The sequence below is a fragment of the Lycorma delicatula genome, chromosome 4 (genome assembly GCF_047948215.1).
Source record: "Lycorma delicatula isolate Av1 chromosome 4, ASM4794821v1, whole genome shotgun sequence".
Classification (NCBI taxonomy): Eukaryota; Metazoa; Arthropoda; class Insecta; order Hemiptera; family Fulgoridae; genus Lycorma; species Lycorma delicatula.
Window position 1 is genome coordinate 33,294,873 of NC_134458.1, and position 19,499 is coordinate 33,314,371.

Here is a 19,499-nt window from a genome sequence, read left to right on the forward strand (position 1 = left end):
TTTATATTTTTACAAATAACTCCATAATTTAAGCAAATTAATTGCATGAGTAAATTTCATTGTAGGATCTGAAAAACTGTATTCTGTTGTAAAAATCAAATTAATTAAAAATGGAGTAAACTATTACAGATTATTATAGTATGAATTATACTTTATTAATAAGTACATATAAATTATACAGCAGTAGTATAAAAGAAACAAAATAACATGTTACACTTTAAATGTAAGCACAATGATCACTCAGTATACTTATTTAGTAAAACAACTATAGTCTGTAGTTTAAGTTTGCATCATGCTCATTTAATTTCTGTTTGAAAGTACCTTATAATTCATTACCAAATTATAAAGATTATAAACTTTTCAGTCGGTCAGCATATTGTGTGCGACAGGAATTTTTTTAATGTTATCATCCAAACAGTAATTTTCTGTATAATGAATTTAGAAAGGAAATATGAACACATACATATATGTAATATATGTTATGAAACGGCCACAAAAATCAAAAAGTTAAATTTTTAGCATAAATCTTTCCATTTTTATTTAATATCAAACATAACAATTTGAAAAAGTCTTTGGTCAATTTTGAAAAAAGTCCTATAAATCTTCATGAGTGTAACAATTGTACATTACACAAGAACTTAGTACAAATTAATTTGAAAAAGACAATTTTGTAATTTCATGATGATGTTTCCTCTTGCATTCATTGTAAAGTCAGGTCTGAATGTTTACAACCAATAATAAGACTGCTGAACTGTAATACACATGTGTTTATGAGATAAATTTTGAATGTACTGAGATGCATTCCAAACAAAAGTATTCTGTATGAGTGACACCATGGATTTTTTATTCTATATTTCAGCATAGATAGATTGTACTGGAGCGATCTGGTGCTGAATAATTTTTAAATCTTTTCTTTATACAATAAGATTATCATACTGTTCTGATAGACTTTGTATTTATAACTTCAATTTATTAATTATAACTAATATCCTAACCTCAAATGTATCCAGAAAGTCCTCTTCTTCATCGGTATCAGGTGGTAAAGGTGATGCAGAATATGAACTCGCAGGGCTTGTTTCTAAGCTTGATGTAATGTGTTTTGTTGAAGTTTTTGTACTAATTCTCTGAGGAGATGCTTCACGTGATGCTGAAAGATAATTAAAATACATCACATATTAATACAATAAATTTTACGTATCTTACACAATAAGAATGTCAATGTTATGAGAAAACAGTGCTACAAGAATAAAGAAGAATATCAAATCTTTCCAGTTTAAATGAAATAAGCAATCGTAATTCTTTCGATCAGTGAGTTATGCAATTATATTATTAAAAATTTGTAAATTGTAAACAGTCTTGTGGATAACACTCAATTTTTTCATATTTATTAGCATTATATTTGTACATTCTTAAACACATATTTTTAAATAAGCCACTAAAAATTATTCTGAAGGTTGTCTGTGGATATAACCCTGTCATATCACCATGATATCACTTTGTCATATGTACTAGAGATATCACTGATGGCATAGGAAAAAATGAACAAAATATTAAAGGGAGCAAATCGGCTGACTTCTGAGTAAAATGCAAGCAGGATGGAAATAGGCTTGGACAAAATTTGCACGCTGTCCCCCATACAGCAAGATAAAAACTATTTAAAAAAATGTAACTAGTAGTGTTATAAGAGATCAACAACGAAATCAGCCCATATCCACAAAAATGCTTAAGATAAAGCTAAATCATTAAGAGAATGCACATTTATACACTGAAATCTAAAAACAATGATGTGACTTACAATATGTAGAGTAGATTAAACGTAGAATATAATTCAACTTTAACAAAGGGATTCCTTACTCTAAAAACATCAATGCAATTTAAATTGCTAATAAATACATCCCATTTTTAGTGCTCACATCATTATACATTCTAAACTGACAAAATAAATAACTGAAAAATCCATTTGATAGAACCAAAGAGCAAATCTCATTAATTTATATTACAGGTATTAAGTCATTTGTGCAGGAAATAAATCAGTAGCACATCTTTGGAGTCTCAAAATACAGTTTTTCAGTTGACAAGCATTTCTTGGTTTTGATTGGTGTCCCCTCCCATTTTTTCTCCACTCCATAGTTGGTTCTCTTGCTTTCTGGGGAGTAGTGATAGATCCATGTTTTGTTGCAGGTCACAATATGGTCTAAAAATGCCTTTTCTTCATCTTCAAAGTGTTTCAGAAGCTGCTGACAGATATCTTTCCAGACATTTCACTGTGCCTGTGAGATGTGGAACCCACCATGTTGACACTTTGATGTATCCAAGAGTGTCTGACAAAATTGTATACACACTCCCAACACTTATGCCCACCTCTGATATAATTTCAGTAATGGTTACCTTCCACAAGATCACAAACGGCCTGAATGTTGTCACATTGACACTGATCTGTAGACGATGTTCGTGACTTTAGTTCTCCACAGCATCATGGCCACTTCAAAATTTTTTGTCCAATCAAACATTTTAGTTTTTGAAAGGGGGCATCTCTGAACTGTGCTGGGAGTTAAGTAAAAATTTCATAGGATTTGACACCATTGATGAGATATCAGATTATAATTCATTGTGCAATGGACAACGGTATCTCCTGCTCATATATTCTGCTACTGATTTGGGAACATGACCTATGGGTATGGATGGCTGGTTGCTGCCCTCCAGACATATCCACGTAATTATCTGCAGCACCGTATCACATTCACTGTTCTTCCTCAGTATGGGTTGCAAAATTCCAGATTATATTTGAGTGACCCTCATAATATACAAGTAAATAAATCTATATAAAATAATAATTACTGTAAGAAAAACTTATACTGACAGTGATATTACTGGTTCACTTAAAAAAGTATGACTGACCAGCAAGACTTAATAATGTTATTTTATGACAAACATAAAATTAATTGCAGAAGTGAATTTGAGAACAATTTATAAGAAGAATGTTTTCTAGAAAATTGGAAACAGAAGTTCCCAATCTAACAGGCAGAATGATTTTAGTCAAAATAAGAAGCATCAATCCCACTGGCTACAATGCTAGCACGGCACTACAGATGGAGGCAAGGTGGTTACAGACAATTACCATGTTATCTCTTACCCCTATCAAAGGAAAAATTGTGAAAGATCAAAAGAAAGGGCATGATAGAGGAAAAGGACAATGAACTCATAAAGATTGTCTCTGATCAAAGTAGTTTACTACCTCGACCTGGGTCCTGAGAAAAACATGGATTTTTCTAGAGCTGTTTCTGACTTAATGAATCAGTATATGCACAACTGTTAGTTTATTGTATCAGCATTGTAGTTATCCCCTTAATTTACCACAGATGTTGCAAATATTTTCCGAAACCTTAAATTAATTATATTAAAATAAATCTCAGTTTTTTCTATATAAATTTCTATGATATATTAATAAAAAATAACTGAACTGATGAATGAAAAAATGAAACAAAATATCAGTTTTTTTAACACAATGATGTAATTTTATTTGACCATGAAAAATATAAATAACTGTCAACAACATGATCATAATAATTATAGTTCAAGGTTAACAGAAAGAGATAGAATGATTTCAATTTAATCTTTTTTATATAAAACTAATGTTAAAAACACCAGAAGAAAATACCACAAATCAATTCTAAGTCACTCCTTAGGATATTATATAGCCACTTCTAGTGAAATATATAAGTTTTCTACCCTATGTAGGTATTTCAAGGATCAATTTAAAAAAAAAAAATTATTTAATTTAGGAACTATGATTATAAAGATGACACACTGAACAAACAAGAATAGCAAAGCTGGTATAGTGAGAATTTACCACAATATATATTTTGAATCCGTAACAAAAGTTATGTGAAAAATCACTTAATAATCAAGATCTAATATACTTTGACAAAAAGAACTCAACTCCAAGACGTCAGAACTATAATTACGTTAGAATACTTAATTAAAATACTAAAAATCTACATGAAATAGTAGAATACTAAATAGTGAGACAAACATATCATGAATTAAGAAAAACCGCGAGAGGAATAACTATAATTAAAATAATTTCAATTTCAAACCAAGGACATTTTATCAATTTAGACAGATGCTTTAAAAGAATATACTATGCTACAACTAGCAATCCATATTAATAACCGAATGTTGAAACATATATATACAGTATAAAACTTCATTTACCTTATTTAATGTTTATAAATATAATGCGCTAAAAAGGATTATTGAATTAATTTTATAGAAACAGCATTTCACTGGCTTTCAGATTTTCTTTCAGCAATCTAAAAATGGTACAATTCTAAAATGCTTTGTTTTTACTTTTGCATGACAAAACTGTAAAAGATTTATTATTAACTGTTCCCAATCCTATTTTGCATGAGAATGTGTTCTCCCCAATTATAATTTGGTTTTATTGAAAGTGAGTACAATATTTACAGTTAAACATATTTTCTATCAAGTAGCTTACATAATTTATTTTCAATTAAGTAGACTTAATTTCATATTATATAACTAATTTATACAATAAATATATTATTTTTAATCACTTTAATCACAAATTGATTAACTTGTGTTCTACAAACATATAATTATCAATGTTGCCTAATAAAACATTGACCAAATATCAGTGTCAAAAATTACTGATATTATCTGGTATGAACAAACCATAAGGTATGTGTTATTTGAAGTTGCAGGATACTAAACAATGGTTATACAAATCAGTATTTGAAAATATATTATTCAATTTAGAACTATTAAATCAGAAGTGTATGGGAAGTTCCAAAGATAGAATATGGTACTATTACTAACTAGTTTATAAAACTGATCAAAGCAGAATAATAAAACTGATGCAAGTTGCTTGACATTATATCTGTTGGGAAATTCACAATCAGAAATCATCCAGCATTTTACCAAAAAAAATAATCACTATCCATGGCTTCACTCTAGGGTAAGTTGATCTCAAAAAAAAATTGATTTCACAAAAATATATTATAGCTTTAAAAAAGTTTGCTGGGTTCCCCACATTTTTATTCTGGGTCCTATCTTCTAGTTAGTATAATGCATGCTTGTGTATAGAAGCACAGCATTAAACCTAGATTCTATCTTACTGGGACTAAAATATTTGTTTATGGCAAAATTGTGTCAAATTTACAATTACATAAAGAAAAAGAAAAATTGAGGTCTGTTTAGAGTATCAGACTAGATTTTTTCTCAAAAGTATTTGAATGCAAGCAGTAAATCTAGATAGAGTACAGCACTAGTACTAATTGCAACCTTATTTAGCATGTTGGTTGTTGTCTAGCAGCTATTGTGCATCAGTGCCAAGTGCTTGTTGGATTTTCATTTTGTGCATAATGATGGAAAATGTTGAATAATGTTACTGCTTCAAGTTATGCTAAAAGCTTGGGTGATACCCACAACAATACCGTTCATAAAACTAAACAGCTTTCAGGGACAGAGCTATGGGGGGGGGGGGGGTTACACAAATTCAAATTGCTGTAACAGTTTTTAAAATGACTGAATTTCAGTTGAAAATGACCAGTGTACTAGCAGGCAAATTGAATTTTGATTTGTACAACCAATCAAAATCCAATGTCAACAAAGTTTTGAAGATGGAAGATCATTGCCTGAGTGAACATGATTACAGAATGATATTAGGAACAGCAAAGTTTCTGAAAAAAACAATTTTAATAGTTGATTTAGTTGCACAATGGGGCCACAAAATTTGATCTTATTACTTCCTAACTTCTTAAGAAATCTGTCCTAATTTCCTTAGATAGTGATAAATCATGGATGTTTGGGTACAAGCCAGAAACCAAAGCTCAGCTGTTACAATGAAGGAGTCACCATCATTCCCCAAGGCTGAGGAAAGCCAAGACAAGTGAGGAGCAAAGTAAAAGTTTTCTTTTGATTGCTGAGGAATTTTACATACTGAATGTGGACCAGAAGGCCAAACAGTACTACCTAGAAGTTCTGTATTGACTTATTAATGTGGTTTGTTGAAGAGACCAAATTTGTAGAATCACACAAGTGACAGTTGCACCATGATAATGCACCCACCCATTTTCATGTCTAATCTAGGATTCTTGGTCAAGAACAGAATACCTTAGGTTACTTTGTTTTTTGTGATTTTTGATTTGGGTTGTGTCTGTTAAGTGCAACCATATTTGGTAATTAGCCCAGTATTGGTAAGGGTTTTTGGATGGTTACTAGTGCTTTCCTAATTAAGACCTTATACTTTTTTATATAAGATCAGTAAGTTACTTGGTATTAATATTTTTTAACATTTTTACTAGTACTAGTATACAGAGAATTTTTCTAAGTCAAGTAGGCAAGTTGAGCCTTTATTGCCTTGTTGCAATCTCCAGTGAGATCCCCAACCAATATGGAGGTTGCCACAGTAGCATCGAACAGAGAGAAGAATATGGTGGTGGAGGTTACCCCAATAGGGGCTGGGAAATCAGTTAGTGGAATAAAGAAAAAGGAGGATAGGAAGAAAACTGTTGCCAAGTGATGACGAAAGGGCTACGGCGGATGAACTGGTCTCGCTGATCAGAAAAACCTGGAGATAGCAAGTGAGAAAGCAACCTCGAGAACTCTATCAACAAAAACACCAAGAGGGAAATAAAACACGTTCAGGGGGAAATTGCTAGACTGGTTGGACAGATTTCTGCATATAAGGAAGTTCTGTTGACCAGAGCATCAAGGGGATCATCTCAGAAGTGGCGACACAGACTCCTGTGATGTATGGGTCACAGGCAACTAGAGAAGCACTTGAAGAAGGGGTGGAGGAAAAGATGCTTATAGGAATGGTTAAGAGACAGGTTTTCAAGTACACTATGAGGAAGTCAGTACTGTATGGATTTTGGACCTGGCGGCAGGAAGTGACCAGGAGCTCAGGAGGAAGATCACAGCACATGTTCCCTGGATTTAGAAACTACGCAGTGACGGTAAACTTAAGGCAGGCCAAGTGCTGGTGGAGAGATCTAGTAAAAAGATCCTAGGGATACGTTAGAATGCAGCAGTAAGGCGAGCTACATAATAGTAGTTAATTCAGAGGATGATGAGGATAAGACTGTGAGACATTACAATGTCCATGGAAGCAGTGTTGGTGATAGTGACCATTCCTCTGTTAGACCTACTTGCCTGCCAGGGAGAGGAAAGGGTAGGGGGAATAGACAAGAAACTAGTGCATGAACAGCTGATGAGCAGGTAGCAGGCCAGATGGGAGGGTGGACATGGCGGTTGATTCCATTTATTCAACCATAGGTAGAGAGAGAATTTGAGATGTGAGGTACAAGCTGACTAGTTCCTGATGGGTCATGGCTGTTTTCATTCAAACCTAAAGAGATTTATGCGGATGGGATCGGACTAATGCATCTATCGTGGGCATGTCGACTCCATTGAACACGCCATCTTCAAATGTTCTCACTGGGAGTGAAATAGAGGGGATTGTTATCAGCATTTGGGGAAACTGAATGCTGATAACATCATAGTTTTAATGCTCCAGTCTAGAAGGAACTGGACCTTGAGAGAGGGTATGGTCTTGCAGATCATCAAGGACAAGCTAGCTGATAAGTAGTGGGGGAAGGTTAGTCTACAGGTGTGGGCCCACCCGGGGAATGCTGGATGATTCTGCTCAGAGGCCAGCTATTGTGGTGCCCATGTGTATCATATGGAAATTGTGTTCAAGCCTTGTGGTTAGGTCCAGTTCCTATGTGATAAAGGGGGAGGTTTTTTAGTCAGTGAGAGCCCAACACTACCATCTGTTGCAGCTGGATGGTGACTGGTAGAGCTTTTCCCTACTCCTACGAAAAAAAAAAAGCAGCAGTAGCATAGTGTCAGGACATCTATGCCATGTATGTCATGTTACTAGCACTAATTGGAAAGAAGACAAAGGAAAGTGACTGGAAAACTGTCAGGATTAATAACACAATATCTACAAACCCTGATGTAACACAAAGTGCACACTCAAGCTTTACAAGAAAAGTACTAGAATAGTTTATAAGGTTAGAAGAATCCCAAGGAAAAATAAAAAGGTATAAGATTTATGGGATAACAATGAAAGAACAAGTATAGATTTATTTATGAAGCAGTTGTAAAGGAGAAATATGATATTATGGGCACATGACAAGGATAAAACACAAAAGGATATTTGTGTTTTTAAAGCAAAATTGGAGGGTTAAAAAAATGATATTCACACATGAGTGAGGAAAACAGGAAAGAAAGGATAATAATTAAATGTATTAGTACAAAATGAAACAGTTACAAGAATTGAAGGGGCACTTTATTATTCAAAACTGAAGATATCAATAAAAAATTTAATTACCACCAATTTTGAATTATTAATGTACAGATATTACTACATGCAAATATAAAATTTTAATTATAAACTGCAGTTAATGATTAAAAATATAACAGATATTTAAAAAATGTATTCAGCGAATTATGTCATCTCCAACTGATGAAACTTTTTAAAATTTTACAAACAATTTGAATAATTCAGTAATACATGCATTTCTTGTTATTTTGAATTTTTTATTAGACCCTTCTCCATCACACTTAAGAGAAGCTACCTCTTTTGGTAAAGTTAGTTATTAAGAATTAAAATATTTAATTGAAGTGGTTTATAATATAACAGAACAAAAATTTCAAGTCAACTTACCCAGAGGTGAACCACTAAGCGGTGATCCTGGCTGTGAACATACTTTTTCTATTACTGGTCCAATAAGCAGTTGTAAATCTTCAGCAGGAACAGATTCATAAAATGAATCAAGGCTTGTAATAAAACTAGCTACATTATCAGTATATGCCATTGTTTCTACAATCTAGACACAAAAAAGGATCCAAAAAAATTAACTTGCATATTGCAAAATTGAAGTTATAACATTATTATTAATTATTATATAAAACAAGTTTGTATAATAAAAATTCTGTAAAATACAAAACTGATGAAAAGATATACACAGTTTGAAAATAAAGACTTAATACTATTCTGAAGAAAACATGATTCCAAATGAACCCAATAGTTTGGTGTAGTTAAAGCAATCATTTACACTTTCCACAGACATTTATACATAGTTAGTTATATTTTCCAGTAAAAACTTATATTTATATTTTCCATTCAAAAACTTTCATAATAATCTTAGCTCAAGTGCAAATTTTAAACAGAATGAACATTTTTTGGAAGAAAGGAAATCCATTACTAAACAATACACAATAAATGCCCTTGTCCATTCCATCACATAATTCCTTATCGATAACCTTAATAACAATATATTACAATTAATCTGGAAAATCAGTAACATAAAATAATATTTATTGAAATCTTTATAACAATTTTATTACTGAATGTTACAATTTATCAAATGTGTTTTATACAGGATTATATATATATATATATATATATATATATTGTTACCACAAATAAGCCTAATTTAGTATCGGTGGACGACAATGGTAGCAGCTCAGATGTCAGTGGGAGTACAGTATACGTATGGGCTGGTATAAGTGTCACTCCCACTGTGCAGTTCTTCCACCATAGAGGTGCTGTGGCCCCACCACTCTCAGGCTCCAATAAAAGAGCATGCATGAGAGTGAATGTTTAATTCACTGTCGACCAGTACCTAGAGAAGACCAAGAAGAAGAAGATGGCAGAAGAAGTTCCCTGGCCACCTCAATGTGGGACCTCCCGGCAGATGCCAACATCCCGCTGGAGTAGCAGGCCTGGTCGGCTCACCAAGGGTGCCACCGGATGTGGACGTTACCTTCCTGCTCCAGCTCGCTAGGCTTCAATTGTCCTGGCCAGCAGACTCAGCAGCACAAGCTGGCTCAGTGTGGGGAGAACCACCTCAGCCGTGCTGGCAAAAGACGTCCGGGCTGACCCAACACTGTAGGGCTCTGGGGGTACCACTGCCATGCTGCAGTGGGAACCCAACTGCTGCTGAAGGAAAGCCTGGTCTAATTTCAATGAATGAGCCGCAACTCCCTGACTTCGCCAGAAACCAGTTTCCGGACTCATCAGCTCTTCTCAGAGTGCACAAAACGGCCTTTTTCAGGACTACACAAGGTTATTAATTACAACGAGCGATCAATGCCAAAGAATGACAAAAACAGCCCTTTTCAGAGCTACCACAAGATTAGTTACAACGAGCCGTCGAAGCCAATCGACGACAACAGCAGCCCTTCTCAGGGCTAGTACAAGGTTACTAAGTGCCACGTGCTGCCGAAGCCATTCAATATATATATTGAATGGCTTCGCAATATGAATATATTGCGGCAATATATATAATATATATAGGGCATTAACATTAAAATCAGTAACATTAAATTATTTTCATACTAAAATACAGTAACATAATCTTCCAAACTAATTTTATTACAAAATGGTACACTTTATTCTGTATGAAATATTTAATTTTAATTTTGTGTAGAGAAAAAAATAAACATTATGATTAAAATCAATTAACTTGTGGAATTAATCTCTACAATCAGATTACTTGAATAAATATTATAGATTTTTAAAATAATATTATGAACCAACAAAAAAATGTTTTGTTAAAAATCAAAACAACATGAATAATAAATAAAAAATAATAATTTAATAAGAATACTATTTAAATCAGTCAGTGCTAATGCTCCTGAATTTAATAGCCTGCCAAAAAACCATAACTGTCTACACCCATCAGTCTGCTAACTAATATTACTGCACTACAAGAATATAAAACTGCTAAAACACTTGTTAATATTATTAAAAAGAATATCACATTACAGAACAATCTCAGTATAAATAGCGTGGATATGTAAATCAAGTAAAAAATGTTAAACCTCGACCAAATTATACATAAGATGACTTCTGTTGTCAATAGACCTATGTACAAACATACCACCAAAGACAATAAAAATTCTAAGTAAAAATTAACTGATATGTTTATTAAACATTACACAAAAGAGCTTTTTTAGTTTATCACTAAACATTAGTACTTTTAATACAAAGTACATTAATACTTTTTTAGTTTATCACATGGAATAATAACATTGAATTTTATGAAATTTATTGATACATCATAGAAAAACAATACCCGGTATGATCTTTTTTATCATTGGCTAGGATACGGTGAATGTTCCTCAGTAATTTAAATTTACGACATAAGGCTGCGTAACATTTGCAATCCACAAGGATATAGCACATGGTCAAGTAGTAGTCAAATTGTATGTGTAGTTGCATATATCATTGTACTGCTGACACCAGATAACTGTAAGTAACTATGGTATGATTTAACTGCAATCGGTAGAGGACCACTTCTTCTCAGTGAATTTTTCTACATGAAGAGTTCCATGGTAACACGGTACATTTGATGTGTTGGAGTTTATTATGTACTGCAGCAGTCCAGTCACTTTTCAATTTTGCTTGAACAGTGTGTTTTACACAATTAATAAAGACGGCAGTATTAACAAAAGTGGTGAAGGATGGTTGACTATATACGTCTTTAGCAGCAGAATCTGCACATTTATTACCCGGAATTCCCACGTGGCTAGGGATCCAGCAGAAACTCACTTGTGTGTTGCGATGGCTCAACACAGTGACTGCATTGTAGATTTCAGTGACAATAGAATGTCTAGAATACAAATCTTCTAAAGCTTACAGTGCACTACTTGAGTCTGCAAATAAGGATATGGCAATATTTTGGGTTAATGATATTCAAAGCCTTATTGATGGCATACAGTTCAGCAGTGAAGACACTTGAAATACTAGGTAGACCAAACATACAGGTTCTGTCATTAACAACAAATGTAGATGCAATGGCATCATTCTGTTTTGACCCATCTGTGTATACTACTGAGTCTGGGTTTATCTTCGAAAAAATTTGGTAAGAAATTTGCTGAAAGACAACCGGAGTTGTTCTTTTATTGTATATGTTAAGTGTTAAAGACTCAGATTTCATTTCATGCTCTTTAAATTTTGTTATTAAAGAGGAACTTTAAATTTTACTTAAAGGCTTTTAAATTTTAAAGATCCTTCAGAAGGTACACATAGCCCTGGATGGCTGCACACAGCTCTGAGTGGCTGCAATTGGCTCCCTCCATGCTAAATGCAAAGCTTTACTTTATGCTGGCTCCTACTAAAACAGTCAGTCTTCTGCCAGCCATCAATGACTCAGCATGTGTTAATTGGTATATATAATGTTATTACAAGTTCAAATATTATAATAAAATTTATTTACAATATAAAATAATAAAGACTATTATTTATTTAATTGAACTAGTAAAACAAAAGATTTAGAATAATTAAACCTAACCAAGGTACTACACCAAGGTGGCAGTTATTCATTATCTTTGGTCCTCCAGCCGCAGATACCATTTGAAATTTTGAAGAAATATCATTTTTAGTATTCCTGCCATGGATATAATCTGCGATTTTCAAGAAAGATCATTTTGGTATTCCAGAACCCCGGATATAGTTTGAAATTTGGAAGAATCATCATTTGGGTCTTCCAGAATCGCGGATATAATCTGAAATTTCATCTTAATATTCAACAAATTACTACAATAAAAGGATTTGCAATGATTAGATCTACATCATTTCTGTAATATCTTTTTAATTTATTACATTTAACTTATATTGTTTCATCATTTATGCAATATCATATGATTCATTTCATATTTAATTTACTTTGTTCATAATTCACATTGTTAATTTAAGTTACTACTATTATTATTATGGAAAAGGAACAATCAACTAAACAAAGAGGGTTATTAAAGGCCGTTATAACTAGGACTGGCACATTTACTCAAGATTATGATGCTTCACAATCTGATATTCCCTCCTTACAAATTAAAATAGGGATCTTCTCGATATACAAGGCAAATATGACATCATTCAATCAAAACTTGAAATAGATTTTGACGATGATGTTTCATCATTGGATCGTAAACAAGTTGAGGAAGACTTGTGTACTATGGCGTGCAAATTACAACAGTTAATAAATAATACTAATAATAATAAAAAATCATCTATTCAAGAAGTTAGTTCAAATACGACACTTAAACAAACACAAATACAACCCATTAATATACCTTTATTTAGAGTTAATGTGTTAGAGTGGCAGCACTATTTTAATCTCTAAATGATTTAGTACATAATAGAGATGATTTATCTAATATCCAAAAATTACATTAATCTGTGAAGGATGAAGCCATAGCGATCATAAAATTTACCAATAACTAATGAAAATTATATTATTGCTCTAGAATTATTAAAAACACGATCTGATAACAAATATATAATTGCATTTGATGATGCTGAACGCATTTTAAGGTCAGATTCTATAAAAAGAGAACAGTACATACTTTATCAAAATTTATTAATGAAATTTCCTCATATGTGAATTTGCTTAAAGCAATGCAACTTCCTGTATATGAATTTATTGTTGTCCAGTTTCTAACATCAAAACTGGACTAAAATAGCTCAAGATTATGGAAGGAAAAATTATCAAATGAAAGGTTTCCCACCTTTAAAGACTTCATCAAGTTTCTTAATTCGAGAAGACAATTTCTATAAAATATTAATGCATTCACTTCAAACACGCAAGTGAAAACAGAAAACAAAACCAAAGGACAGCGTTATGACAATCCAACCAAATCTTTTAACAAATGCTTTACCTTAAATCATTACAAGCATTTAAAGGAAATAATGTCAGTTTTTAAGTTTAAGCAATGTTTATTTTGTAATTCAAACCATCATTTACAACAACGTAAGGAGTTTTTAAATTTGTCCATGAACGAACACAGAGCCTGTTTGAAGCATAATGATTGTTGGTTTATTGTTCAAATAAAGACCATTCTATTAATGAGTGTTACTGAAAACATTTACGCATGATTTGTACTAAAAAACATAACACACTTGTTTATATGGACAAAATTAATCATTCTAATTTAGTTAGCAATAAGCCTCAAAATAATACCTACTTTTCATTTAAGAATCAATCAAACGAAAATATAATTTTATCAACAGCAATATGTAACACCATTGATATACATGGTAATACACATTCACGGAGAATCTTATTAGATTCTGGTAGTCAAGCAAATTTTTTCACATATAGTTTTGCCCAAAAATTAGGACTCATTAAAAATGATCTTCCTATTTTGGGTATAAACAATTCATTGTCACAATCTGAATAAAATGTCAAACTTACATTGCACTCTAGACAGAAAAACTTTACTTTCAAGGTGCAATGTGCTGTTCTACCAGATATTGTTGACAGCTTTCCTTCATCCACATTTAATATTTCACATTTCAATCTACCTCATAATAGGTTTCTGGCAGATCCCAATGTCACAAATAACATTGATGTCTTGATAGGAACTCAATTTTATTTGAGTCTTATCCTGTCCAGGAAATTCATTCGTAACTTCAGATATCCTATTATTCAGGAAAATAAATTAGGATACATACTTTGTGGTATCCTACTACTTACTTCCTTATTTCCTAATAATGTTAAAAGCAACAATAAAGTTGCATCTTTTCTTGCTCATAACACTCATAAAAATCTTTCAACTATACTCAAAAATTTCTGGAAAACTCAAGAAATTAAACAGTTACACTGGATACCTTAAGGTTGTAAAAATAGTACTAATTTAACGTCAAGTACAAGTGTTGAAGATATTAGTCATAGTGGTAATGTTAAACGTAATCATGTTAAAACAAAAAAGAAATATACTGGTAAAAAATCATCAAAAACATTACCAATTGATGATGCATCAATGAAATGAATGCAACAGCTCCAAATAGAACAGATATTACATCTAACAATAACAGTGTAAATACGAAGATGTAAAATTATAATAGCATTGTTAAACAAGATGGTTTACAAAAATCTGTTAAAAGGCCAACAGTTAAAAGAAAATGAACTAGTACACAACCATTAAAATTTATTATCTATGATAAAACTGTTGAACTGTCTACACACATTTAGTAAAACTGTTGATAGCTGTATCAAAGATGCTATCTGATAAAGAATCTCCAACACGGACACAGATAGTTCGGTAATTTAAGAAATCCCTATTAAAATTAAGTACATTGCTCTTGTCCCCCCATTATTTATGGGTGTTTAGAATACCACATCACCAGGTCAGTTGCATGACAAGTACAGCTTCCTGATATCAAAGAAGATAGAGACGAGGTGCTGGTTGAGCAAGAAGGCATTTTGAATAGCTGTTTCCAGTAACACTAGATGGTGAATGGAGGATCGTCTTTGGTGGAAACCACACTGTTCTAGAGATAAAAGGGCATGTCTCTTTAAGTACCATTTGAGCCTGGAGTTTATCATTCTCTCCATCATTTTGCATAAAATGCTTGTCAAGGAGGTAGGGCGATAGCCTGAGGGGCATGCTTTGTCTCTACCAGGTTTAAGTACTGGTACGACAATGGTTTCCAACAAAATGGGTGGGAAGACTTGTGTGGAGAACAAATCATTAAAATACACAATAGGTGTTGTAGCACTGAATTGAGAAGGTGTGAGAGCATACAAAGATGAATATTGCTGGATCCAGGGGAGATGCCATGTGAGTTTTTTTTAGTGTTGACAACTAATTGAGTCCAAAGGGAGCATTTAATTCACCAAGTTTAACAATACTATTTCCATCTATATCTTATACAGAAATAAAAATCTTATACTGAAATTCGTTAGTATATGATGAAGTGAGAGAAACCGAACAGAAACAATCTGCCAAGTTAGTTGCGATTGCAGATGACGTAAGAAGTTCTCCATTGTGAATAAGTCCAAGAATAAATTGTTTCTGCGATTGGAAAATCGCACAGAGCTGCTTTCATACAGTAGATATGGGAGTGGTGTGTGTGATGGTATCTATGTAATTTGTCCATGATTTTCTCCTAGCGTCTAAAAATACCTGACAAATATACCGCTCTAGCATTAAGGTTCAAATTCAGATGTTCATTTGTAGGTCTATGGTTAAATTTACAAAATAGAAAGTATCCACTAGCATTCTTCAGTACCAGGAGGTAAAAAAGGTAAGTGGATCAGCGCTGTCTGCACTACTGTCATACTGTGATGGGAATGCTGCACGGTAACAGTTTAAATTTCAACAATCCATCTCCATGGCTTTTGGTTCACTATGCAGCCAAAAGCAATAATAATTGGCCTATGGTCACTGCCATAAAAGTCATCACAAACAGACCAATTAAAACGAGGGAATAAACTTGGTGAGCATAAGGAGAGGTTGATGTTGGACAATGTACCAGACGATAATAATATAAATGCGCATGATCCATCATTCAGCAGACACAGGTCTAAGTCTTGCCTTATTTTGTTTATCATATTTCCTAAACAGGAGCAAACTGATCAGTCCCATGAAATATGGTGGGCATTAAAGCCTTCTACTATTAACGATGGTGACAGAATTTGGATGAGGAGATATGATATATCTAGAGCACTAAACTCGGAGTTCGATGAGGGATACATATTGCAGATATGTAATTTGAAGGAGGCAGAGATTTTTATAGTGACACCAGGAATGAGGGTAGCTAGTGGTATCCTTGTAGCCGATACTTCATCCCGCATGAAGACACGACTCCACCACTCTCTCTACTGTCTACGAGACAGTCGTATCTTTCACAGAGATAGCCCCTGAGTGTTACTGCATCTTGCTGCAGAAGGTGTGTTTCTTGGAAGGACATTATTAAAAGTTCCTGTGCCCACATCAATACTCTAACATCTTCAATATGGGACCAAAGACCTCGGAACGTTCCACTGGATAATGTTCACAAAGAAAAGTAACTATAGATATATAATTACACACACACACACACACACACACACACACACACACACATATATATATATATATATAAAATTAATTGTAGGTGATGAGGTATTTTTTTAGAATTTTTAATTTTAATAAACACTGATTCTCTGGGGTTGGGTGGTTCTTCAACCATATCCTCCAGTATAAGAGGTGATGGGGGGCTGTTTGAAAAACCATTTTGAAAAATGGGAAGTTGCAGACGATACCCAGAGGAGTCTGTGGTCTCCCTTAACAGGGAGCTAATTAGATGGTTTACTGCCAGCTGTATTTACTCCTGCCCATAAAGGCAAAACTTTAGGGGCAGGAACTTTCAGAGAGATTCCATTAACGTTTTTACTAGCTGCAACTACTGACTTCTTGTTTATCTTAGTTAGCTCTGAAGTAGTGGCTGTGAGTGAAGCAACTTGATCAGATAACATCTGAACAAGCTTTTTTAATTTGCTGCAAGATCCACACTGTTGATTACTCGCATTTGCAGGGCCTGGTAAAAAATGACTCTACGATTGGTATTTAAGGTTTTGTGACATATGCACTTATGTTTACACCGCCCACGTTGGTGAGATGTAAGACAGATAGACTTTGGTCATCATTAAATGTTTTGATTAATATAATCCTTCTCTTAATTTCTTGACATTCTTTGGTGAACTACTTGATCTTGTTGCTACTTTGTTCATCAGGAAAGGCGAGACCTCATGAAGAGACCTTCCTGATTATTTCGCATAATACTTTTGTATTGCAGATGGAATGCATCACAATTTAATTTATCTTCTACAGGACTGTTATCCTCCTCAGTTCAACAATGATCAAGGCCTTTTCACAAGATTATTCTTGGTGGATTTTTCAGATAGACCACAAACCGTCACAGAATTTATTTGAGAACTAGAGATTTTGGTCCCATGAGTACTGGGGAAATACAGGACCATCTCTGTAGAGCCCACGCGTACTGAGACTAGAGGTAAATACAATTGGGTGTACCAAGGTGCCCACAGGACATCGTTGCAGACTCACTAAGTAGAGTCAACCATCCATCGGCACAATAGTTTCCACCTTGTGTTACAGCTGTGGTTTGTAACACGTCACAACGGCGATGTGTTACATGATAGGAGAGGATTAAGAAGGAATACAAGGATAGGAGGGAAAAAAGAAAGAAAGAAAAGTGAGGTAAGGTCAACGTACAGTTGTCCTTTAGTGGCCTTTTATGACCAGCAGTAGACACCATGCAACTTGATTTTTGATTTTTCCCATCACTCAATTGAGAGAATCCTTGAACCTACAGAGGGTCCCAATATCTTGCCTTTAATCTGAAGATGATCTAATAGGTTCACCAAATGAAACTGCTGAATTAGTATCCAATCAATTCAAAGGAGTCAGTAGTAAAATGGTTAATTGTGATGATTGTTTCAAGAATTGAAAAACAGAACTTGAAATTTTGGAACAGAAATGAATCTTTAATACAATATAGCTTTTAAAATAGATGAACTTGAGAAAGGATTGGAGAAAACGGGCGATACTGCATCCAGTCCAGATGAAATACATTACATAATGATCAGAAAGACAGCTAAACACTGTTTCTAAACTTAGAGTGTTAGAAATGGATAACAAGATCTGATGGGAAGGAACATACCCATAACAGTGGAAAAAAGCAAATTATGTTCAAATCCCAAAATAACATTACCCTCCTATTTTTTTTATGTAAGCAACTGGAGTAATCTTTGAGAAAATGATAAATATTCGACTCATTTGTATTTTAGAGAGGGAAGGTCTTTTAACCTTGCATCAGGAAGGATTTGACAATATAATTCGATAACTGATCAAATGATCAATTTATAAAATATAATATATAAAATTTTCATCACAAAGAAACACTGTGTTGCAGTCTTCTTCGACCTGCAGAAGGCTTTTGATATGATTTTGAATCATTAAATAATGCTTCATCTAAATGAATGCAGCAATCGTGGAAATTTACTAGCACCTCTTGGGAACTATATTAATGACCGTACTTCTCAAGTATGGGTTTATAATGAGTACTCGTTCTAAAACCTTTGAAAATGGCATACCACACAAGGTTTGCTGTTGAGTGATACCTCGATGATCGTCGTTAATAAATTGATATTAGCTATTCTAGAAGAAATCAACAAAAGCAATAATCTGGCAATTGTATGTGCTAGTAACAATACAAATATGTTAAAGTTTAAATTGCAACAAGCGATGAACACCCTCAATGAAGTTGCAAAGCATAATGGATTCAAATTTTCACCAAAGAAAACGTACTTTGTACACTTCATTAAAAAGAGAAACCCAGATCCTAGTCTTGTTTTGATTACTGATAGCTATTTACTTCAGTACTAAGATAAATTATGCTTTTTAGGCCTATTGGATAAATCCCGTACTTGAGAATTTCATTTACAGGATTTGAGTGTTAGATGCAAGAAAGCCCTCAATATTATTAAATGCTTATTAAATTCAATTGGGGTCAGATAAAGAGACATTACTGTGGTTACATAAAGCACTGGTTCAATTGAAGCTCTAAGGTGTATTGATGTTAACTCATCTGCTAGAAAGTAGCATCTAAGCAAATTAGATAAGCTTGGGGAATCCAGTATGCTCAAAGTATAATACTCTCCAAATCATACATGAATCTT

General features: G+C 33.4%; 1 protein-coding gene across 2 annotated transcripts in view; it reads right to left on the bottom strand.

The window, feature by feature from the left end:
* Positions 1-19,499, bottom strand: part of LOC142323243 (acyl-CoA-binding domain-containing protein 4) — a 104,340-nt gene that overhangs the window by 29,846 nt on the left and 54,995 nt on the right. For both annotated transcript variants that reach the window (XM_075362625.1, XM_075362624.1), the window contains exons 3-4: positions 8,696-8,858; positions 996-1,147 (exon numbers count right to left, since the gene is read on the bottom strand). In XM_075362625.1, the coding sequence (XP_075218740.1) occupies positions 996-1,147; positions 8,696-8,858 (315 nt within the window). The remainder of the gene's footprint in view (positions 1-995; positions 1,148-8,695; positions 8,859-19,499) is intronic.